The sequence below is a fragment of the Anas acuta genome, chromosome Z (genome assembly GCF_963932015.1).
Source record: "Anas acuta chromosome Z, bAnaAcu1.1, whole genome shotgun sequence".
Lineage (NCBI taxonomy): Eukaryota > Metazoa > Chordata > Aves > Anseriformes > Anatidae > Anas > Anas acuta.
In genome coordinates, this window is record NC_089017.1 from 62,860,338 (window position 1) to 62,885,055 (window position 24,718).

The window sequence follows — 24,718 nt, forward strand, 5'->3', positions numbered from 1 at the left end:
GTTGCTCTCAGTACTGTTGCAGGATGGGAACTCTGAAGAACAGTCCCACAGAGAGGAAGATGGGGATTTTTGTTAACAGTAAGTTGAGCACAAATCAGCAGTGTGCCTTGGCAGTGAAAAGGGCCAGCTGTACCCTGGGGTGCGTCAGGCACTGCACTGCCAGCTGGTCCAGAGAAGAGATTGTCCTGCTCTGGTCTGTGCTGGTGCAGCCTCACCTCTAGTACTGTGAGGTTTTATGCACCACAGTGTGAGAAGGACATAAAACTATTAGTGTCCAAAGGAGTGTGCGGTGGTTTTACTCGGGTGGGCAGCTGAGCTCCACCACAGCTGCTCTCTCACTCCCCCTCCTCAAAGAGGAACGGGGAGAAAATATGATGAAAAGGGCTCAAGGGTTGAGATAAGGATGAGGAGATTGCACAGTTATTATTGGGACAGGCAAAACAGACTCAGCATAGGAAACTTGTAAGATTTATTGACTAACAAGATAGAGAAGTGAGAAGCTAAGGAAAGAAACCAAAAGCACCTTCCCCCCCATCCACCCTCTTCCACCTCCTCCCCCCGAGCGGCGCAGGGGAACGGGGGAATGGGGGTTATAGTCAGTCTACAGCACTTCTTCTCTGCCGCTCTTTCTCGGTCACTCTCGTCCCCTGTGCTGTGGGGTCCCACCCACGGGCTGCAGTCCTTGATGAACTGATCCGGCGTGGGCTTCCCACAGGCAGCAGCTCTTCCAGAGCTGCTCCAGATATGGGTCCGTACCACGGGCTCCATCCCTCAGAAGGAAACTAGGGTGTGTGTCCCAGCTGGGCAGCTACAAACAAGATGCTGTAGCTTTGTGGCTGGTTGGCTAGTCAGGAGGAACACGTTGTCCAACAGCTGTGAGGGGAAAGTACATTTCATCTCTGGGTCCCTAGTCTGACAAAATGCAACCCTGCTTCTGCAGTTAGTGTACAAGAAGTTTTCTGTCATATCACAGTTCACCTCCAAAAGGGAGGAATCCATGCAGCAGGGAAGAGGGAGTTTGTTGGGAAATGTGGGGAGCAGAAGAAAGGGTTGGAGGAGACTGAAACATGAGAGTGAGCTTGGTAGAAAGGTGACAGAGAAATGAATGGGGAACATTAGGGTAAGGGGCAGATTAAAAGCAATTTCTGTTGTGGGGGGTCTTTCTCTAGGAAATGACTCCTTTTTAGTGAAAAGCAACCAAAGTTTGCAAAGGACTGCTAACTGTTTTAAAGGCAACATGCTCATGATTCTTTTTCATGTTAATTCTGCTCTGTTTGAAATAACTGTTTCAACATATTTGAAAGTATTAGTATTACAAAGTACTATTTCAAACCTCGTGGGGGCTTGCAGTTACTGTTAGTATGAACACAGAAACACTGTGAGGATCCTGGCTGATCTTCCAGTTCCACACTTGTACTAATCTGCCACGGAGAGTACAGTGATATTTCCAGTCACTGGAGAGTACAGTGATGTTTCCAGTGTTATTTTTATCTCACTAGGATTCCCTTATATAGCTGTACTCCTTATTTTTAAGTAGTAGTTAAGGTTTCTGTTGTGATTGGTATGCAGTAACTCATTCTTTTTTGCTTGTTTTGCAGCCATCAGATGCTTTGATTTTGGGAAAGATAAAAAATGTGAGCTGTGTGCTGCTGGCAAGGTAAGTGAGCATCTTGAGGGATTTTATATGATGTTTTTAAGTTTTCTCCAAAATCTTCTCTTTTTACATGAGGTGAACTGAATTTTTACCCTGACTTTGTCAGGTCTGTATGGCAATCTGTACTTGGTTCTCCTGTAGACTCTTCCAAGTCATCCCTTTTGATTACTGAGTCCTCTAGCTGCTACCTGTATTGCTTAGAAGGCTGCATCCCATGTAGTTCTCCCTCCCTGGGTCATCCTTATTCAGATGTCTCTTACCATACTCACAGCAGATGCTGGAAGCAGGATCTGTAAATGAGTACATGGAATAGTAACACTGGCTAGCATAGCCATGGATATCTTGGATTAAAGTGCTAATAGGTGAAATATTAAAATGTTAATACAGCATCTGGACAACATGGTCTGAGCCAGCTGCTAATAACAAGGTCTATTAACAGTTCTCGAGAAGCAGAGGTGATGAATCAGGTCCAGGATCCATCCAGGTAGCCCAGGCAGGAGCAGCAGGAAACAGGGCCAGGACAGGGCTGGAGACAAGGCTGAAGCATTTGTGCAAAAATCCATCAAAAAAACAGGTCTGGAGACGAATGACAGCAAAGGTCTGAGAGCCATCCAGGAGGCACAGCTGTGACACAGGTTGTGCAAAGAGAGGTGGCCAGGGCCTGAGCCTGAGGGAGGGAGCACTGAGCTCATAGACACGGTGTGCCTGTGTGGAAGACAAAGTGTGAGTCTGGCCAGGGCAGTTGTGACCTATTTGCAGTTAATGTCCTGACTCTTTTCATGCTAGTATTTTTCTGTTAAATTGATGAGTATTTCCAACTCCACGTTTCTGCTTGTGGTTTGCTGGCATGTTTTATTATACCTGGGAAACATTTTCTAGAATAAAAAAAAATACTAAGCCAAGGTCACATGGTTGTGCTATATCAGAATAGACCTTGGGCTACAGGTGGCTGAGCCACTGTGGTGTGAGTTATTTCTTCACTGGGTTTTATGACCATTCACATATGAGTCCCACAAGTTTATTTTTGGGACCAATGTACCTGCACCTTTGCTTAGTGGTTTTTGGGGGGGGAAGGGAAGTTAACTTTGAACACCAGATTTAAAAAAAAAAAAAATATATATATATATATATATTCTGGAAGGGAATTATTACAGCTACAATATTAAACAATAAATCTGCACATTTGCTAGCTTATCGGAAATGCTAATGACAACACGGGAATCCTGCCTGACAATACTTGGTTGTGCCATGTGCAATTCCCAGTTCATGACTGATGAAGTTTTTCAAACTTTTTGCTCTCTCTGAAGGAGCTAATTGGGAAATTAAGTTCCCCCTTTCCTCCTACATATTTTGGAACAACTTTCAAATCTGTTTAATGGGAGTAATGCATCTCTGTGGTGATGACAGAAATAAAATGAAAGCATGTTCTTGTAAGACTTAAGTATTTTCTGTTTTGGTGAAAAAATAATTCTGAAACGATGCGAAGTCATTCTTCTAATTTATGAAAATGGACAGATCATTTTAGAAGCAAAGAGAAAAATCTGATGATACACTACTGTTTTCTCTGAGAGGGTGACATTAAAACAGGGTGTGTTTTCTGCTTTTAATTTCCTGTGATGTTACACTCTTTTCTAGGTTAGAGAACACAAGCAATGCTTGAGTAGAAATTCTGTAGAGTTGTATATAAATCTTATAAATCTGTTGTAGTGTGTGGAAGATGTAATATTGCTAATCCCTGGGTATTCAGAATCTATGAAAATGGGTTACAATTTTCAGAGAAAAATGTTTTTTGTACCCTTAAAGATGCTAAAGTATATTTCGATTGTAGTTTCAAGATTTTTTTCATTACAATCTCGAAGTTCAACTTGTAAAAAAATAAAAGCTACATCATTACTTCTTGGTTCAAATATTATGAGAATCTCAATACAGTTAAGAAAACAAGCTATGCCCCAAGTTGCTGAAATGATCAGTTCCACCTCCAGTATTGTTTAGAGAAACTACATTTCCTGGAATTCCATTTATCTGAGAGAACAAAGGCAATTTCAGTCTGATTTATTTGACTTGCTGTCAACATGCATCTTTGTAGACATGGAAGACATCATACAATTATGCCATCAAATGTCAATTACCGTGCCAATATCTGGGCTTTAAAAGAGGAGAATTGTTCACATGTTTTGGTGACTACTGCCTGCGGTTCATTACGAGAAGAAATACAACCAGGTGATCTTATCATGATTGACCAGTTTATTGACAGGTGAGTACAATCCGGTTTTAATTATATACTTAGTTTGGGAGGAGAAAAAAAGGTATGAGCGGGGTTAAGCTGTATAAAAATATGTTGATGTTAATTAAGCTTTTGTGGAATGAGGTGATAGTCTCAGTTCTTATGGCATCAAGGGATATTCATACAAGAAGGCACAATAGGAAGCAGGAATGAGATTAGAAGTCTAGCTCTAACAGGTACTGAAGAAATAACCAGACTTTGAAGAACGGTCTCAAGCAAACCAAAATACTGCTGCTTGGGAAGAGTCTGCTGAAGAAAAGAGGTCTCTTTGGATGTGAGGGAGGAGCATTGTAAGAGCACAAACCACTACAAGCTTCAGAAAGATTCTGAAATGAAATGGAGAGGTGCAAGAAGGAACTCAGTGGAGTAGGATGCTGGTAGAAAAAAAGATACAGTAATAATGAGGCTGTATACTGGAGAGATGAAAACCAACATTGTGGTAAAAGATAGGGGGTGATTTTAAAACAAGAATTCATGCTAACATTTTTTATTTTTTAAGAATCATAAGGAAGTATTGTTTTCTAAAGTCTGTACTCCCATCAGAAACCCCTGCTTGATTATTCAGTGATTTGAAAAATCCAAACAAAATTCAAAAGGAAGAAGTAACATTTAAAGATCATCAACTACACCAAATAATTCAGAAGTGCAGTTGCACGTGTTTACAAGTCAATTTAATATTAATACTTATAGTTGTATTATATATTAAAGTCGTATCTCTGTGTTCCATCTAGTTGTAAGTTGGAATGGTTTTTGGAGTGGTTTATGAGGATTCTTTGTGCTTATATGAGACTGCTGGCAATATTTCATTGCCAGCTGAACATGTCTACTTGTTTTCTGCAATGAGGTGTTATTGAAATTCTGACGTACTGATTTTTTGTGTAACTCAAATGTTTTTTCTTGTAAGAGAATGTATTCTAGGTACATTGTATCTAAATGACTAAGTACTGTGCAGGAACAAGCCTCATATAGACTGCTTTGTGTTATATTGGAGTTGATTTCTGAGCAGAGAGTAGCTGTATTGCTATCAGTGGATAGAATTTTTTCCTTTTTTATTTTTTTGCTGAGGCTAAAAGTATCGAGGCTGATGACTTTATTTATACAGACTAAATCATATTCATCCTTATTCTGCCAATAGTACTTGGAAGCGAACAATTTTATATAACTATTGGTTGATGGAGGAAATGCTAAACAAAGGTATGTGGTTTGGATGATTGTGAGTAAAGCATATATTATTTTGACAACATTATAGTCTAGCAGGCTCAAAGATAGGTGTGAGGAGCCTAACTATGCTAAACCTTGATCGGTGTGCATGGTAAGAAGTAGCCCAGAGAGACCACGATTTTAAACAAGAAAGAATTGAGATGATAGCAGGGTTATTGTCTGGTACAGATGAGGGGTGGAAGTATAGAGAAACTAACTCATGCAGAGGTCAGTCAGAAGGACAATGACAGAGGCAGGAAATGAACGCAGATATAAAATCTGAGAGCATACTTCATCCAAAATGTAATTTTCAAAATTATTGATTCATTTTGAAGCTAGCTGATCTCCCACAGCTTTACATTTCCGAGCACTTGCCAGTCTGCATGAAAGACTTTCTGAGCTAGGAAGGAAATAACCAGCTTTATTAAGTTTGGATATTAGGAACATATCCCTTTCAAGAAAAAAGAAGAAAAATAAAGAAAAACATTTATATAATAAAATTTTAAAGTTACGTGTTGAGAAGAGGATTGAAAGGACGTTGATGGTTTAGGTTGTGTTAAAAAAGCCGTAATGGTATCCTGGGCTGCATTACACAAAGCATCACTAGCAGGTGGAGAGAAGAGATCCTTCCCCTCTACTCAGCACTGGTGAGTCCAGTTCTGGACTTCACAGTGCCAGAGAGACATGGCCATCTGGAATAGAGTCCAACAGAGGGCCATAGAGATGATAAAGGGAGTGGAGTATGTCCCCTGTGAGGAAATGCTGAAAGAGCTGGGACTGTTCAGCCTGGGGAAGAGGAGGCTCTCATCAGTGTCTATAAATACCTGAAGGGAGGATGCAAAGAAGATGGAGGCAGACTCCTTTCAGGGGTTCCCTGTAACAGGACAGGAGGCAGTGGGTACAAGCTGCAGCAGAGGAGGTTCCCTCTGAGCAACATGAAGCACTTCTGTGCTGTGAAGGCGCCTGAGCACTGGCACAGGTTGCCGAGGGAGGCTGTGGAGCCTCCCTCCTTGTGGGTCTTCAAAAGACGCCCAGACATGGTCACAGAATCACAGAATGTTAGGGATTGGAAGGGACCTTGAAAGATCATCTAGTCCAATCCCCCTGCCAAAGCAGGAACAGCTACATCAGGTCACACAGGAATGCATCCAGGTGGGTTTTGAATGTCTCCAGAGGAGGAGACTCCACAACACCTGTGGGCAGCCTGTTCTGGTGTTCTGTCATCCTCACCATGAAAAAGTTTTGTCTGATATTTAAGCAGAACCTTCTATGTTCCAGCTTACACCTGTTGCCCTTTGTCGTATCATTAGATTTCACTGAGAAGAGCCTGGCTCCGTCCTCCTGACACTCACCCTTTATGTATTTATAAACATTAATAAGGTCACCCCTCACTCTCCTCTTCTCCAAGCTAAAGAGACACAGTTCCCTCAGCCTTTCCTTGTAAGGTAGGTGCTCCACTCCCTTAACCATCCTTGCGTCTCTGTACAGGACTCTCTCAAGCAGTTTCCTGTCCTTCTTGAACTGAGGGGCTCAGAACTAGACCTGGTATTCCAGATGTAGTCTCACCAGGGCAGAGTAGAGGGGGAGGAGAACCTTTCTCGACCTACTAACCACACCCCTTCTGATACACCCCAGGATATCACTGGCCTTCTTGGCCACAAGGGCACAATGCTGGCTCATGGTCATCTCACTGTCCACCAGCACACCCGGGTCCTTCTCCCCTTTGTTGCTCTCCAGTAGGGCAGTCCCCAACTTACACTAGTGTCTGGGGTTGTTCTTGCCCAGATGCAGGACTCTACACTTCCCCTTTTTATATTTCATTAAGTTTCTCCTCGCCCAATTCTCCAACCCATCGAGTTCCCACTGGATGGCAGCAGCCTTCTGGCATGTCAGCTACTCCTCTCAGTTTAGAGTCATCAGCAAACTTGTTCTCAGTGCACTCCATTCCCTCATCCAAGTCATTGATGAATGTACTGTATAGTACTGATCCCAGTACCAACCCCTGAGGGACTCCAGTAGATACAGGACTCCAACTCGACTCCGTCCCATTGACCACAACTCTCTGGCTTCTTCCCTTCAGCCAGTGTACAGTCCACCTCACTACCCAATCATCCAGACCACACAGATCTGCAGTGTACTTGAAGAAGCCCTTTCTGTTGTCCCTGACCCCTCTTGCAGAGGTTTAATTCAAAGGAGGCCTTAGCTTTTCTAGTTGCCTCCCTGTATCTGACAACAGTCTCATACTGCTCCCAAGTGGCCAGCCCCTCCTTCCATGATCTGTAGACTCTCCTCTTCCACTTGAGTTTGCCCAGCAGTTCCTTGTTTAAGCATGCAGGTTTCCTGGCTCCCTTTCCTGACTTCCTACCTGTTGGGATGCTCTGTTCTTCAAGGAAGAAGCAGTCCTTGAAAGCTAACCAGCTATCTTGGGCTCCTTTTCCTTCAAGTATCTTGTCCCATGCGATTTCCCTAAGCAATCGCTTGAAAAGGCCAAAGTTGGTCCTACTAAACTCCAGGGTTGCAACTCTGCTTGGTATTCTGTTCGTGCCACATGAGATCCTGAACTCCACCATTGCATGGTCAGTGCAACCAAGGTTGCCCTTAACCTTAACTGCTTCAACCAACCACTCCTTGTTTGTGAGGACAAGATCCAGCAGCGCTCCTCTCCTAGTTGGCACGTCCACCATTTGCATCAGATAGTTATCATCAGTGTTCTGGAGGAACCTCCTGCGCTGTGGATGGCTGGCTTAGTAGGCCTCCCAGAAAATGCCAGGGTAGTTGAAATCCCCCATGATAAGCAGGTCCTGGGCAACTTGCTCTGGGTGTCCCTGCTTGAGCAGGAGGTTGGACCAGATGGCCTCCAGAGGTCCCTTCTACCTTGATTCTGTGATTCTCTGATTACAGGTGGTGACTGAGTGATTGTCATTGTGCTGATATTTTTGTTCCCTTCAAGAATATTATGGTTTTGGACTTTTGTAAATTTGTTGTTTCCTATTATCATTTGTCTCTGTTCTTCTCCCTTGAGTATATTTTCTGCTTTTCCAGGACAACTAAAAGACATTCTACTTTATATGATGGTCAGTGTTCTGCTCTTCCAGGAGTATGTCATATTCCAATGGCAGAGCCATTCTGCACCAAAACCAGAGAGGTTAGTGAATTTTGTAGATGTATTTTAAAATGTTGTATTTTTATTATACTTGTTACGTACGGTGTAGTAGTCTAATTACCCACGATCAGAATATGGAGATAATCTCCTCCTCTTCCTATTTCTCAGATATGTCATGATATTAAAGAAAATTGTAAAATTTGGAAGGTATAGGAAGTAAAAGATCTTGCAGGATCTAAAGTAGGTACTTGAAACACTTTAAGAAGACACTTGGCAACCTAGATTTCTCCAGAGTCTTAATAGCAGGGCAAAATATCTTTATTTCTCGTGTAAATGACAAGAGAGAAACAGTGTGGACTAAATAGGAAGACAGAATTAGAAATTATTTCCTTTCCATTCTAAATGAAACAGCGTCTTTGGCTAAGACACTCTACATACTTGCATTACAGAGAATTAAGAATAATACTTCAGTATTCACAGAAATACCAATATTGCATTTGTGCTTTTGTGCATTGCTGGTCATGGTAGAGAGTAATGGCTTTGTTTAAAGGATATTAAACATAGAAACTAGCCAAATTACATTCGCCTTTAGTTCTTAAATTTTGCTTCTCTTAATTTAGTCACTTCAAGATTTTCAGGCTTAGAAAACACATAGAATAGTGTGAACTGCTGCTCTGCTTTTCAACACCTTTATAAACTTCTAGTAGAGAGTGTATCTGATTAAATATGCTTTCTCAGTGTATTCTTACATCCGAGAAAAAGCAATGGTGAAGATTGAACTCAGTGTTTTGTGCCGTTGTGGAATTCTCTGATCAGAAGCTGCAGGGAGTTACATTCTCAAGGGCCACAGGAGTATTTGCAAGATTAGTAATGTACATCCAACAAATTTCACTCTCCGTACCATCAGTTACAACAATGAACAGGTCAAAACTGAATTACGAATTAAGTGACTCAATCTGTACCCTAAGCATCTACAAATATTTATATTGCTGAGCTATTCTGCTTGTCACCATTTCACTTCACTGCCATTAAAAGCTATTTTTGTTAATTAGCCAAGGGACAATGTGGATTTGACATATTAACCAGTAGGTCCAAGTGTTAGTAGAACATTTCAGGGCACTAGGAATGAAGGTGAAGTAAAGAATTTTTAAAGCTGAAGAGGAAACAGACTGGTATATATTATATATGCGACTATTCATACCCTTCTTCCATTAGGCAGTAAATTATGCAAAATAATTTGTAGTTTACAAGAAGCAAGAGCCTAGCCACATGCTGTTATCAAAGATTAGGTGCCGTATAGTTGTTTACTGACTTTGAGCATGTCATGTCACAACAGATTCAAGGAGTTTATTGACATCTAACTGTAGACTTTATGTAATGGTTTAAAAACAGTGTTATTACTGAAATGACTAGCTATACTTCATTCTGTTTCTTCCTCATTTTTTAGAAAGCATAAGTAGATACATATAAGCCATTTCCTGAGGATGCAGGAAAAGTGCACCAAGGCTGGTTTCATCTGATTGTTAAGTATCTATCAACAATGCTCTTCAGATATTAATTTTTGTAAAAAAAAAAAAGAGCAGAGAAATGCTACTTTTTCAGAGAACAAACATTTAGGTACTTCCCAGTCTCACATGTAATCATTATCTCATTAGCTCGTGCATTCTAATCAGCTTAACAGATGTTTTAAAGAAATGTTGTTTTGAGCTCCTAGAGAGGCTGAAAAGAGATGCTTTGACTTTGTTTGGAAATATCAGATAAAAGTGAATTGATTTTTTTTCCAGGAAGTGTCCCTGAAAAGTGTTGGAATTATTTCAGTTTTCCCTGATTGAGGGGACTATCATAGCTAAATGCAGTAGCAATTAAACCAAAACTATTAATGTAGTAAGCTAATTAAGGAATTTGCATGAAAACATTTGAAAACTTTTTATTAAATTGCATTTGTGCAAATATGTGGAAAAATTCCATTGTATTTTTACACAATGTAAATCAAATGAGAACCTGAAAGTGATTTATCTTTTCCATGATTGGAGGCTTTTGAATAACATAGTCTGCCTTGGTTGTTACTACTTCTAGAAACAGCAGCATCTTATGAGGACTGGAGTGGTAACTTTATAAAGCATTTCAGGGAAATACTTCCCAACTCCTCTTGTTTAAGTGAAATCACAGCTGAAGATTTTTATTCATTTATTAATAACACATAATTAACAGGCAAACAGTGAATTATATGTTCAGAATCAGTATAAGGGATAAGACACAATATTAGATACAGCATGTTAATAAATACATACAAATTTCTAAAAGTCCTTCTGTGGCTGATCTCCTAAAACTGTCATTTAGGGCTATCTACACATATGCACACAGTTACATGCACAAATGCCCTTCCCCAGCATGTGTGGGTTGCAAACATACCCACCCTCTTTGGGGATGTCAAGTTTGCTTACACATCTGCTGTGGGGTAGTGTGCTCCAGCAGACATTTCAGAAGTCCATGATGCTGAGAAGACAAGGCCTTTCTTTGCATGGTCATTTTAAGCAGATGTCATTACTGTTACTTTCCTACTCAGGTCAGTTGTGGATTTCCTAGTCCCATTTACCCATGCTGGTACGCTCTCACTCTTACGGTATCAACTATTGCTTCCCAAGCCATGTACCAAGAATGGAAATCATGATGATGATGATTTCATCATGATGTACGTGGTCCTTGTTGGAAATGTAAAGACTATTAAAAAATAAAAATAAAAAAAATATACATGTACAGCTCAGCCACAAGCAATAGGGAAAACGTAAAAGTTTCAGATTCCCAGGGTACTCTTTAAAGTATACACTTAGAAAGTTTTGTAAACTTTCAAAAAGTGAATTTCATATTTTCCCCATCTTAACTCCAACACTGTGGCAATGCAGTGCTTGGTGGTGTAAGCCTGTAGCATTTCATGATTCTATTCTTAAAGTAAGCAAAGCCTAAATATAACTAAATATAAATATAACAGAATGTTTCTGTTTTCCAATCTCCTTGGTCTACTCTGAAAACAGTAAGCCAAGTGATACAATCAAAATCAGGTGAGCTCAATATCATTCTTATCAGTAATACTATTAATTTATCTTTCTGGATGAGAAAACTGAAACTAATTGTTGCATTTGGACAGCTGTAGCCATGTGAATACTGCTTAGTATTAGGGTAATATTTTTTTGTATATAAGATTTTATTTTTTTGTGTGTGTGTGAGATGCAGAGCAGTGCACCAGGGAAATTATTTGTTTTTCCTTATATTGGCATGCTTTGCAGGTTCTTATTGAGATTGCAAAGAAGCTTGGGCTGCAATGTCATTCTAAGGGGACAGTGATCACAATTGAAGGCCCCCGTTTCAGTTCTCGAGCAGAAAGCTTGATGTTTCGCAGCTGGGGAGCTGATGTTATCAACATGACCACAGTGCCTGAAGTGATACTCGCAAAAGAAGCTGGAATGAGTTATGCAAGTATTGCTATGGCAACAGATTATGACTGCTGGAAGGAGCATGAAGAAACAGTGAGTGCAACTTTTTTCCTCTGAGTCTTGTTCAAAAGGATCTGGATAAGAACCTTTATGTAGTTTTTGGCAGAGGTCACATACTAAATTAAATCTGTTTTTACTTAGTATTGAAGAATTACTCTGGAGTAACAATTGTAAAGTAAGAACAGAAACAGATGTTGCTACCTCCTTCATTTTTATAAACTTGCCTTACTGCTAGCAAACCATTTAGCTCCTTGTGTCTGAATCAGGGGGGCTGTATGTATGAAGTTAGTGTGAGATTGTCTCTTGTAATCTGTCTGGTGTTTTTTCTTTTGCAACTCTTTGCAAAAGGTTATGTCTTCTTTAGTTCTTTTTCTTGTGGAATACACTTGGGCCAAACTACCAGTGAAAAACTTCCACCAATAGCCTGTTAAATCATAGTCATCATAGAAGGGAACAGCAGAACTTTACTGCATGGTACAACAGAGCCAATTTAGTTGGACACCTGATAATTTGCCTAAGTAACTGGAAAACTTCTCTCTCGATTTTTATGTATACAAATAAATTATTTCCCACACCTCTGTACAGTATCACTTAAACTACTTCTAATTTCTCAGATGCGTTCTGAATCTTGCCTCCATTTTTCTGCAGCACTGTTTGAACATAGACTGAGCACTGCTGCAAAAACACTAGTAAATAGAGATGACATAGATTTTTATGGAGCCAGCAGTTCCTGAGGCATACGCTTCCATAATATAAAACTACTTAGTATCAGATACAGCTTAGCACACATAGAACATTTATTATTATTAAATTGAATTTCTGACTATCCAAAATATTTTTTATCCTCTAATATTCATCAGTACACAAAAAAAAGTATCAAGTCTTTGATAAAATCAATACACACATCTGTACTGTGCTGTAATAAAGAACCCTCTGTGACATTTTATTTAAAGTTCCCTGTAACACAGGGAGAACAGAACTGGTGACTTCTCTGCAAATTCCACAGAGATTTAATAATTACTTGTTTTACTTAGCTTTTGCTTTTTCTTATCTTTTTAGGTTATCACTTTATCCAGATGTGTTAGTTTTAGTTTATTATGATTCATAAATATGCCTAGAAAGCAATATGTTTTTTCTCTAGTGACTTTACTTGTAATGTGTTCAAATTAAAAGATCAACCAACATTTTTTTTGAGTATGAAGTTCACAGGACCAAGCTATAACATACAATCAAACGTACACTCCCAGAGGAAAGAAGTTTTAGCAGCTAAAATGATCATGACATTTTAAAATACATACTGTGTTTTTGTCTGTGCTTCACCTTTTCACTTAGAGCTGGATTAGTTGAATAAATTTAGTTGGAGCATTTAAATGTGTGCCATAAAAATTGAAATACCACTCAGTTCAATTTCATTTGTAGGTTTCAGTGGATAAAGTTTTAAAGACGCTGAAAGAGAATGCAAATAAGGCTACTAGCATACTCCTTAGCGCTATACCTCTGATAGGCTCCATGGAATGGACAGACACCCTGCACACCTTGAAAGTAAGTACACATATAAGGTCAGTTTGTACTGGGGACAGCGTATGAATATGTACAAGTCATGTAGGTGTATGCTGTAAAATGTTTCTGATTAAATCATATTTTTTTTAACTTGGTGCTTTAACAAACCAAATCTATTCAAGATGGACAAATATATTCATTAAGAGTCTTACAAACTTTGCTGCAAAAATTCAATTTTAGCTTCATTTTCATGGCAAGTGTTATGAAAGGTAAAAGGATTAAAGACATCTGGACACTGAAGTATACGCTTCACAGCACAGTGTACTGGTTTAACCCAGCCAGCAGCTAAGCACCACACAGCCATTCGCTCCCCCTGCCTTCATCCCTCGTGAGATGGGTGAGAAAATCAAAGGGAAAAAATCAAAAGGAAAGCCTGTGGATTGAGACAGAAACAGTTTATTAGGATAGAAAAGAAAGGAAAATAATAATGATAATAGTACTACAAATAATAATGTTTACAAAACAAGTGATGCACAATGCAATTGCTCACCACCTACTGACCGATACCCAGCCTATCCCCAAGCAGCCGGTCCCCCCACCCCGGCCAGCTCCCCCATATTAATTGTTCAGCATGACATCAGATGGTATGGAATATCCCTTTGGCCAGTTTGGGTCAGCTGTCCTGGTTCTGTCCCCTCCCAGCTCCTGCTGTACCCCTAGCCTGCCCACTGGCAGGACAGAGCAAGAAGCTGAAAAGTCCTTGGCTTCATGTAAGCACTGCTCTGCAACAATTAAAACATAGGTGTGTTACCAGCATTGTTCTCATCCTAAATCCAAAACACAGCACCATACCAGATACTAGTAGAAAAATTAACTCAATCCTAGCCGAAACCAGGACACACAGGTAAGATAAAAATTTTGGCGAGTATACTGCTGAGAAACCTTTACATCTGCTCAGCTATAGATTAAGTCCTGGAACAATGGAAGACCAAGTGTTGAAGACTGAAATGAATCAAAAACGTTTTGTTCTCTTTAACATGTATAATGTGAGGAGTTTGTTACAAAATATGTGTAATAGCCAGATTGAAATTATTAGAACTGGATTCACCCACATACTTTCAGATCCAAAGAGCATGAAAAAAAGAATGGAAAAGAATATTATTCAATAATACCTTAGTGATGGATTTCTTAGGCAGAATTTTTCTCTGAGACTAGAGTTTCCTTTTATGTTTTTTTAACGTTGCCACAGTTTCACGGGAGTACTTGAGATTCCTTTCTGTCTACAGGATAGAGGAAGGGAACAATGTTAAAATTGTTTGGATGTCTGTCCAACTTCTTTCGGTTCTTGTGACAAATAGCTACTTCTGACAGTCCAAGTGTGTGTAGCATGAGAGGAACTGAGGATTACATTGGGATGGTGTGTGAGAGGGGGAAAGAGAATAGGAATGTGATAGAGCGTACAGAAGTGAGCCAGAAAGAGGTGTTAGTGGAAGCAGCATTCTGAAAAGGAGGAAGCCTGTTGGGGAAACAAAGGAGTCCAATCTCTGATGCTCTCTCCACTTAAAGGTTCTTTCTTTCTCTTTTCTAAAAATTTCTATGTTTATGGAAACTTAAACAAATAAGAAAGACAAAACCAGACATGTCCATGTGTACCTGAAAGTGTTCCCTGAAACTCAACTATCAACAGAATTGTCTGTGCTGTCAAAATCTTCAGTGTCTTCTGATGGGTATAAAAATTTGTTTCATTTCTGGTCTGGTTCTCTTGTCAGTGATTCTCATATGTGGTTTAGTCCATGTCCTAAAAGAAAGATTTACTAAGTAAAATTCCCTGCAGATTCTTGTAAGCATACTTGAACAGGTCAGATTCATGGAATTTCAACCCCAAACCCTGGAATGAGTGACTTTGTTTTCAACTTCTCCTCACTTAAGTTCCAGTTATCACAAAGAGCTATTAGTTGTTTTTCATGTCCCCTCTATACATCTGTGAGAGCCAACAGCATTTTCCCCTTCCTCTGTGCAGTCTTTGGGAAGTTGTGGCATAAATGGAAAAGGGAGGCAGCAGTACCAGTATTCCTTCTCCCTTCTAATCCACACAAAGCATTTTCAGAGGACTTAACTGCATTTTTTGTTAAATACTAGCTGTAAAAAAAATAAAAAATCCTCTGGCGACTACTTTAAAAAATGTACTAGATATACCTCAGGTATTTTATTCATGGTGGTGTGCAAGGGCCTTATAGAATCATAGAATCATAAAGGTTGGAAAAGACCTCCAAAATCATCTGGTCCAACTATCCCCCTACCAGCACTATAACCCGCTAAACCATGTCCCTAAGCGCCACATCCAGACTTTACTTGAACACCCCCAGAGAAAGTGACTCCACCACCTCTCTGGGCAACCTGTTTCAATGCCTGACTGCTGTTGCTGAGAATAAATGTCTCCTAATTTCCAATGTGAACCTCCCCTGGCACACCTTGAGGCCATTCCTTCTTGTCCTATCACTGGTTATCTGTGAGACGAGGCCAACCCCCAGCTCCCCACAACCTCCTTTCAGGTAGTTGTAGAGAGCTGTAAGGTCTCCCCTGAGACTCCTCTTCTACAGACTAAACAACCCCAGTTCCCTCAGCAACTCCTCATAGGACTTGGCTTCCAAGCCCTTACCCTTCTCTCGACACGTTTCAGGGCCTCCATGTCCTTCTTGTAGTGAGGGGCCCAAAACTGAACACAGGACTCAAAGTGCAGCCTCACCAGAGCAGAGTACAGGAGGACGATCACCTCCCTGCTCCTGCTGGCTACTCTATTCCTGACACAAACCAGGATGCTCTTGGCCTTCTTGGCCACCTGGGCACGCTGCCAGCTCATGTGCAGGCAAGCATCAACCAACACCCCCAAACAATGCCAAATCTTTTTCCTCTGCATAGCTTTCCAGCCACTCTGCCCCAAGCCTGTGGTGTTGCATGGGGTTTTTGTGGCAAAAGTGCATGACCTGGCACTTAGCCATGTTGAACCTCATCCCATTGGCCTCTGTCCATTGACCTATCCTGTCCAGATCCCTCTGCAGGGCCTCCCTACCCTCCGGCAGATTGACACTTCCCCCCAGTTTGGTGTCATCTGCAAACTTACTGAGGGAGCACTCAATTCCCTTGTCCAAATCATCAATAAAGATAGATACAGAGTGGACACCAACACCGACCCCTGGGGAACACCACTCATGACTGGTCACCAGCTGGATTTAACTCCATTCACCACTACTCTTTGGGCCTGGCTGTCCAGCCAGTTTTTAGCCTAGCAAGGAGTGTACCTGTCCAAGCCATGGGCTGACAGTTTCTCCCAGAGAGAAACTGTGGAAGATTGAGTAAAACGCTGTGCTGAAGTCTAGGTAGACTACGTCAACAGCTTTTCCCTCATCCCCCAAGCAGTTACAGAAGGAGATGAGGTTGGTCAGGTAGGACTCGGATTTCATGAACTTTCCCAAGTAAATAATGCTGCAAAGTTACTGAGGGATCTAACTCCAAATCTAGAAGGTGTACTTGAATAAACAGTGGAACAGTGTCTTGTTGCTTCTGTTTGTATGATTGTCTCGATGTTTCATAGGGAATGAAAGAGCAAGTAGCTGGAAAGATCTGACACCAAGTGTGTAAGGTTCCCATACTCTTCTACCATTTCATTGTCAACTGTTTAAACACCAATTCAATTGCTTTCTGCAGCTTTTGAATTACTATTTTCTGAAAGAAAACATGATACATGAACAGGATGGGGCACTTCTTTCTAATGTTGCTTCTTAGGCTCCTTCTCTTAAGTGTCTGCTGCTACCTAGTATTAGTGATGAATATTGAGATAGTTTCACTTTGACTTGGCAATTCTTATGTGTTTATGCCCTTTGCTGGTAGTGGCTTGGTTTGAGTGATAATATACTGAGAAAGGAAGTTGGTCTGAAGGTACTAAAAGGATTGGAAACAGGAACTAGGTATTGGCAGTAGGGGTTGAGATCTGATGTCAGGAGAGTAAGAGTCATGCTGTTTCTGCTTTAATAGGACAAAGCACTGTGGACAAGTGGCAGGAAAGTCTGAGGTTTGGAAGTGTTGCTTTAATTTTATTTTTTAGGAAGGGCTGGAAAGGCTAGAGATCTCTCTGAGACGTTAAATAGTGGTAGATGCGGGTCTGGTCCTGTGTTTCCATGTTTGTGGATAAGGAGAGAGGCAATTACTTGATAGAGCAAAGAGAGATGTTTGTGCCTCACTGTGAGTATGTAGTTGAGCCATTAAGTTAAACATGTCTTATTTTTGTTGATGCAAAATGTTATGTGGATTTTGTTCTGGCAGCTTTAAAGGTCAGCTGATGAGGGTTTTTTGAACATTTTCGGAGGTACCTTTTCCCAATGCTTAAAGGCAGCACCTTGTGTGTGCAAGCTTGTGAACTGTGCAAGCTTGTACTCAGCAGTCAGTTACCAAGAGAAACCCTGCCAGCTTACGCTCAGGCTGCAGCTGGGTATCTCAAACAGGCATTTGCTGGTGTCTCTTTCTAGTGTTTGGGGAAGCATGTAAAACCATAAAATTCTGCGTGGATAAAACTTTTCCTTTCTGACCTCTGTAATCTGGCTACTGTGACTGGAGAGACTTCACCAGACAGGTGCAAAGGTGTCACAAGGCTCCTTGCCCAGCTGCATTACTTGCCTCTTCCCCAAGAGGTGTGTTTCCTACTTAACCATACAAGCACATGGTGGTGTCACCTCTGAAGATCACAGTGGCATTTCAGGAAACCCTGGATGTTGAAGCAAGGAAGTTAAAGGGCTGTTTTCCTGCTTGTAGTTAGGCTGCTTGCCATCCATTCTATGTTGTGTCTTTCTGCCTGTGGTATGCCATTTAGTTTAAGCCTAATATGAATGTTAGCATTTTTTAACTACCAACACATCTTTAGGCCAGTATTTTGTGGCCATGTTGCTGTAAAAGGAGACCATTCTCCAGGCTCAGGTTACACGACTTTGAAAAAAAATCTTGAAGTAAACTTTTCTGTAGGCACACTATCTTCCCAACTGAGACACAGTCAGTGTACAAAGCCCTTACTCTTTCAAAACAGGTGTGATCGCATTGTGTTTCTGTCATTGATCAGGAAACACAGATCATCCCAGTAGTCCACATGTCTGACTGGTGTCAGGGAAATTTCTTGATAGGGTGTGTCAACCATGAGTGATGAACAGCTTGCATGACTGGACTGTTGTCATGGAGGCCTATGTGCTTTTTAGGAAAGGCAGGCCAGGAAGGTGAGGTGGTGGAGTTGTACTTTATGTGAGAGAGCATTGGAATGCATGAAGCTCTGCCTAGGGGTGGTTGAAGAGAGAGTTGAGAGCTTATGGGTAAGGATTAGAGGACAGGCTACCATGGCTGATACTATTGTGAGTGTTTGCTACAGGCCACCTGATCAAGAAGAGGAGGTAGACGAAGCCTTCTACAGACAGCTGGAAGTACCCTCACAATCACAGGCCCTGGTTCTTATGGGGGACTTCAACCACCCTGATATCTGCTGGAAAGACCACACAGCTTGGCAAAAACAGTCCGGGAGGTTCCTGCAGAGTAGTGATAACTTTTTGACACAGCTGGTGGAGGAGCCAACAAGGAGAGGTGTGCTGCTGGACCTTGTATTAACAAAAAAGGGCTGACTGGAGATATGAAGGTTAGGGCAGCCATGACTTGAGTGACCATGAGATGCTGGAGTTCAGGATCTTGCAAGGGAGAAGCAGGGCAAAGAGTAGGATCGCAACCCTGGACTTCAGGAGAGCAAACTTTGGCCTCTTAGGGACCTATCTGGAAGAATCCCATGGGTGAGGGCCCTGGAAGGAAAGGGAGTCCAGAAGAGCTGGTCAGTATTCAAACATCACTTCCTTCAAGCTCAAGATCGATGCATCCCTATGAGTAAGAATGCCAGCAAAGGGGGCAGAAGATCTGCATGGATGAAAAAGGAGCTCCTGGCAAACCTCAAACAGAAGAAGAAAGTATAGAGCATGTAGGAAAAGTGAAAGGCCACTTGGGAGGAATATAGGGACGTTGTCAAAGTATGCAGGGATGTGACAAGGAAGCCCAAGGTCCATTTGAATTTAAATCTGACAAGGGATGGCAAGAGCAACAAGAAGAGCTTCTTCACATCCATCAGTAGTAAAAGGAAGACAGGAAAATGTTGGGCCTGCTGCTGAATGGGGTGGTGCCCTGGCAATGAAGGATACAGAGAAGGCAGAGTTGCAGAATGCCTCCTTTGCTTCGGCCTTCACCGCTAAGACCAGCCCTCAAGAATCCCAGGCCCTAGAGACAAAAGAGAAAGTCTAGAGAAAGGAGGAATTCCCGTTGGTTGAGGAGGATTGGGTCAGAGATCATTTAAGCAAACTTGACATCCACAAGTCCATGGGCCCCCATGGAATGCACCCACGGGTGCACTCTCCATCAACATTTGAAAGGTCATGAAGAACAGGAGAGGTGCCTGAGGACTGGAAGAAAGCCAATGTCATGCCAGTCTTCAAAAAGGACAAGAAGGAGGATCCAGGCAACTACAGGCCAGTCAGCCTCACCTCATCCCTGGAAAGGTGATGGAACAGCTCATCTTGGAAGTCATCTCCAAGCATGTGGAGGATAAAAAGGTGATCGGGAAATAGTCAGCATGGATTCACCAAGGGGAAATCGTACTTAACCAATCTGATAGCCTTCTGTAATGGGGTGACTGGCTTGGTAGATGCAGGGACAGCAGTGGATGTTGTCTACCTTGGCTGCAGCAAGGCTTTTGACACTGTCTCCCGTAACATCCTTGTGGACAAGCTCAGGAAGTGCAGGATAGATCAGTGGACAGTGAAGTGGATTGAGGAGTGGCTAGAAGGCTGAGCTCAGAGGGTTTAGTCAGCAATGCAGGAGGTCGGTACTTGGTCCAATCTTGTTTGATTTATGCGTCAGTGCCTTGGATGATGGAACAGAGTGCACCCTCAGCAAGTTTACTTATGACCCAAAGCTGGGAGGAGTGGCTGATACCCCAGAGAAATGTGCTGCCATTCACAGGGACCTGGACAGGCTGGAGAGATGGGTGATGAGAAATCTCATGAAATTGAACAAGGGCAAGTTCAGGGTCCTGCACCTAAGGAGGAATAACCCCAAGCACCAGTACATGCTGGGGGCTGACGTGCTGGAGAGCAGCTGTGCAGAGAGGAACTTGGGTGTCCTGGAGGACAGCATGCTGACCATGAGTCAGCAATGTGCCCTTGTGGCCAAGAAGGCCAATGGTATCCTGAGGTACAATGAGAAGAGTGTTGCCAGCAGGTGAAGGGAGGTGATCCTCCTTCTCTGCTCAGCCCTGGTGAGGCCACACCTAGAGTATTGTGTCCAATTCTGGGCTCCCCAGTACAAGAGGGGCATGAAGCTACTGGTCTAAGTCCAGCACAGGGCTACCAAGCTGATTAGAGGACTGGAGCATCTGTCATACAAGGAGAGGCTGAAAGCTGGGCCTGTTTAGCTTGGAGACAAGAAGACAGAGAGATCTTATCAATGTATATGATTATCTGAAGGCAGAGTGTCAAGAGGATGGAACCGGACTATTTTCAGTGGTGCCCAGTGACAGGACAAGAGGCAACGAGCACAAACTGAAGCACTGGATGTTCTGGCTGAATATGAAGGGGAACTTCTTTACTGTGAGGGTGACAGAGCACTGGAACGGGTTGCCCAGAGAGGCTGTGGAGTCTCCTTCTCTGGAGATACTCAAAACCCCCCTGGATGTGATCATGTGCATCATGCTCTAGGTGACCCTGCTTGGCAGGGGGTTGGACTGGATGATCTCCTTCCAACCTTAACCACTCTGTGACTGTATGCACAGTTGGATCTTCTGGTCACTGAAAACATTTGTATAGTAAGATGATAATCATTGGCGGTTACTGCTGTAATGCCCACAAAATCATGGAGTTCAAGATCCTGTGGAAACAAAGAAGGCAAATAGCAGAGCACAGATGCTGAACTTGAGGTGAGCATACTTGTTTAACCAGTAAACAAGTAGGTAGCATCTCATGGGAGGCAGCTCTGAAGAGGCAAAGAGCTCTGGAAGGCTAGCAGATATTTAAGGGCAGCATTCTCCAAGTGTAAGAGTGATCCAAACAGAGACCAATCACGAAACAGGGAACAGAGCTCCAGTGCAAAAATAAAGAATTCAAGAATTGGAAGCAAGACCAAGCTACAAAGGAGAAATCCAGAAGCAAGACCAGAAAGAAAGGAGAAATCCAGAAGCAAGGCATATACAGATGGTTTGAGGGAAATGAAAGTTTGCCTGTAATTGACACTTCGAAGGGACATCAAAGACAACTAGAACATCTTCAGCCATTGTATGATTTCAAAAGCTGATCAAGGAAAATATGGGCTTACTACTGAATGAAGTAAACAAATTTGTAACAACAGACACTTTCCAAATTGAACTAGTATAATAGATTCTTATTATCTTTGTTGGGAAAAGTATTGGTGAGAGAGAAAAACTGACTTGTTGAAAAGATTCTTAGCTCACAACTGTGAATTGAGCTTTGTACTTTTATTGCGATAGGATTCATACCTTTGAGGTTTGGAAGAGAATCTGTGCTGAAATGGTAAAATGAACTTCACGTTGTAACTGATTTTTTTTACTATTTACATGCAAGAAAATCAGCTTATAGTAGGGCATCAGAACTTCTGTGAATGCTCCTCAGGTGAACTTAATGACTATGTGAGGAATCCTGCAGATATTACCTGCCTTTTTTAAACTACTGTACCAGCCTTTGTGAAATGATGTTTGTCAGAGCTCTCTGATAAGAGGGAATGGTCTACTCAGATAAGAGAGCTGTAAATACTATAGGATGGTTTAGATTGGGCAAGGTATACATAGACATATTTCAGCACACTTCGTCTTTGACGTACTTGGACTATAATATGTTTGGTACCTGGCAAGTCAAACGGCATAAAAGTTAGCTTTTTCAGTCATTTTTTCTAGTTTATGATTGATACCTACATTCATAATGTATGTATCTCAAGCTCTGATCTTAAGGATGTTCTTGACTAATTTTCTTTCCCAAAAAAAACTCCCAATTGGTGAGCCTACTTATATGACTAGAGTGAATTGGCTCAGGTGAATAAGGTGGAAAGTAAATTAATTGAGAGTTCACTTAACTGTAGTTTTATCAGTTTGTGTACTGTGGCCCTTGCAGGCTAAGGACCTCTCAAGAAAACTGAAGTTTAAAAGTTTATCCAGGTCCTACTGTTGAATGTGGCTGATGTCAAAGTTGCCTGTCTCTGCATATCATGAACATTTAATTCACTCCTAATCAATGCACCTTTAGAGAAAGGTTTTCTGTTCTTGATAGCTGTACTTGAAAATTGTTGATGAACCAATCATGTAAATATCATCTTGTTAGGGAACTTCACTTTCAGAGCATTCTGATGACATTTATGAAGAGCTTTATATGAATGCAATGTATGTAGATGAAAAACAAAAGCTGCACATTTTTTCATTTGTAGCCTGCAAGCCTAAAAGCCTTAATTTTAGTCTTGTGTTCCTACAGTATGATCATTGGTTCTCAATACCAATGTGCACGTTACATACAGCTACATAAAGCTGTAGTGACAAGTTCTTGAACCCTCAGAATTCTTTTAGCATCTACGGTGTTTGGGGAAGTTGGAGATGCTACACATATGGAAAGGGGTACACCTGTTTGCAAGGTGAAAGGAAGCTATGTAGCCTGCCTTTACACTGAAAGTAAATCTATCAGAGGAGATATTCATTTACTTTGATTTTGTATTTCAGACAACTGTGCAGTGTTCAGTCATTCTGCCAAAGCAGTAACAGCCTGGATGGACTGAAGTTTGAGTCCTCACAAGGAAGAGTGGACTACTTCCAAATTTCCAGAGGGGATAATATCTTCGAATACCATGAAAAGTATGAAAGAATGGTGTAAACATTGACCAATTACAATGTATAAGACAGCTTTTGTAATCTTGGTCATGCTTAGTAATCTACAAAATAGTGAAAGTTAGGTTTTGAGTATGTTTTAAACTTGGAATACCTGTACTATATCATTTCATTGGACAGTAGAAAGCAGATTCACAAGTATGGTATTTGCTTTGCTATTTCTGCATCTTATTGTTTCGTCTGATGGGGATACTGGTTACCATTCACTTCAGAAACAAACCAGAAAAATTAGTATGTAATTTCATAATAAAATTATACTATTTTTATACATTATCCATATTTTTATTTCAGTATTTTTGATACGCAGTTTTTTTGTTTGTGTGCTAGAAGAAACAGTTTAATAGTAGTAATCACCGAATGGTTTGAGTTGGAAGGGCCCTTAATGATAATCCAGTTCCAACCTTCCTGCCATGGGCAGGGACACTTTCCAGGTTGCTCACAGCCCTATCCAGCCTGGCCTTGAACATTTTCAGGGATGGGGCATCCACAATAATAATAATAATCATAATAATAATAATCCTTATCATCATGGTTCTTTCACAGCTGCAGTTGTGTCATGAATGAGCAGTCTTATTACAAAAAATGTTAGCAAATGCCTATGCCAAATTTGTGCCTGAAGATGCGGTTATGTGATTTACAGAACTATACAGAAAGGTACATCGCTGCCAAGGGCCTGAACACCGTGCTGGCCTTTTGCTGCTTCCCTGACCTGAACAACCCTGGCTTTAGTTTCTATTTTAAATGATGAATGTACTTGAGTGCTTTGAATGTATGCATTTATTAAAACAGTTTGTCTTCAATAAAATAACCTGCTGATTCTTGTCAAAAAAAATAAAACAAACATATCCTTCTCTGAACAGTGTGGAAAATTGATTTATTTTTTTCTGTATACATACTTCTAGTCATCCAGTGTGAATTTTGCTTGTCTAGCACTGACTTGCCCTTCATGGAATGAGTTGTGATACTTTGTAAACACCACTTATTTACAGTAATTTTGGAACATACTGTACAACTTTGAATATATTGTGCTGCTTAGAACTTAAGATTCTACATCCATGAAACATCAATGATCACTGAAACAAAAGTGGATCAGAATGCAAAACAAGCTAAACAAGGAAAAAAACAGAAACATGAAAGGTACAGATTCTCCTAATAGTCACAGAATCACAGAATCATTTAGGTTGGGAAACCTCCAAGATCACCTAGTCCAACCTCTGACCTAACGCCAACAAGTCCTCTGCTAAACCATATCACTAAGCCCTACATTTAAATATCTTCTAAATACCTCCAGGGATGTTGACTCAACTACTTCCCTGGGCAGCCTATTCCAATGCCTAACAACCCTTTCAGTAAAGAAGTTTTTCCTAATATCCAACCTAAACCTCCCCTGGCGCAACTTTAGCCCATTCCCCTTCGTCCTGTCACCAGGCACATGGGAGAATAGACGCCACTTTGCTACAGCCTGCTTTAAGGTACCTACAGAGTGATAAGGTACCTGAACCTCCTCTTCTCCAGGCTAAACAATCCCTCAGCCGCT

General features: G+C 41.3%; 1 protein-coding gene across 2 annotated transcripts in view; it reads left to right on the forward strand.

Annotated features, from left to right (window-relative positions):
* The window catches only part of MTAP (methylthioadenosine phosphorylase), a 48,472-nt gene extending 24,434 nt beyond the window's left edge, over positions 1 to 24,038 (forward strand). For both annotated transcript variants that reach the window (XM_068666667.1, XM_068666666.1), the window contains exons 3-8: positions 1,599 to 1,657; positions 3,741 to 3,908; positions 8,181 to 8,283; positions 11,526 to 11,765; positions 13,152 to 13,274; positions 23,017 to 24,038. In XM_068666667.1, coding sequence (XP_068522768.1) covers positions 1,599 to 1,657; positions 3,741 to 3,908; positions 8,181 to 8,283; positions 11,526 to 11,765; positions 13,152 to 13,274; positions 23,017 to 23,055 — 732 coding nt within the window. In that variant the 3' untranslated portion in view covers positions 23,056 to 24,038. The remainder of the gene's footprint in view (positions 1 to 1,598; positions 1,658 to 3,740; positions 3,909 to 8,180; positions 8,284 to 11,525; positions 11,766 to 13,151; positions 13,275 to 23,016) is intronic.
* Positions 24,039 to 24,718: the final 680 nt, after the last annotated feature.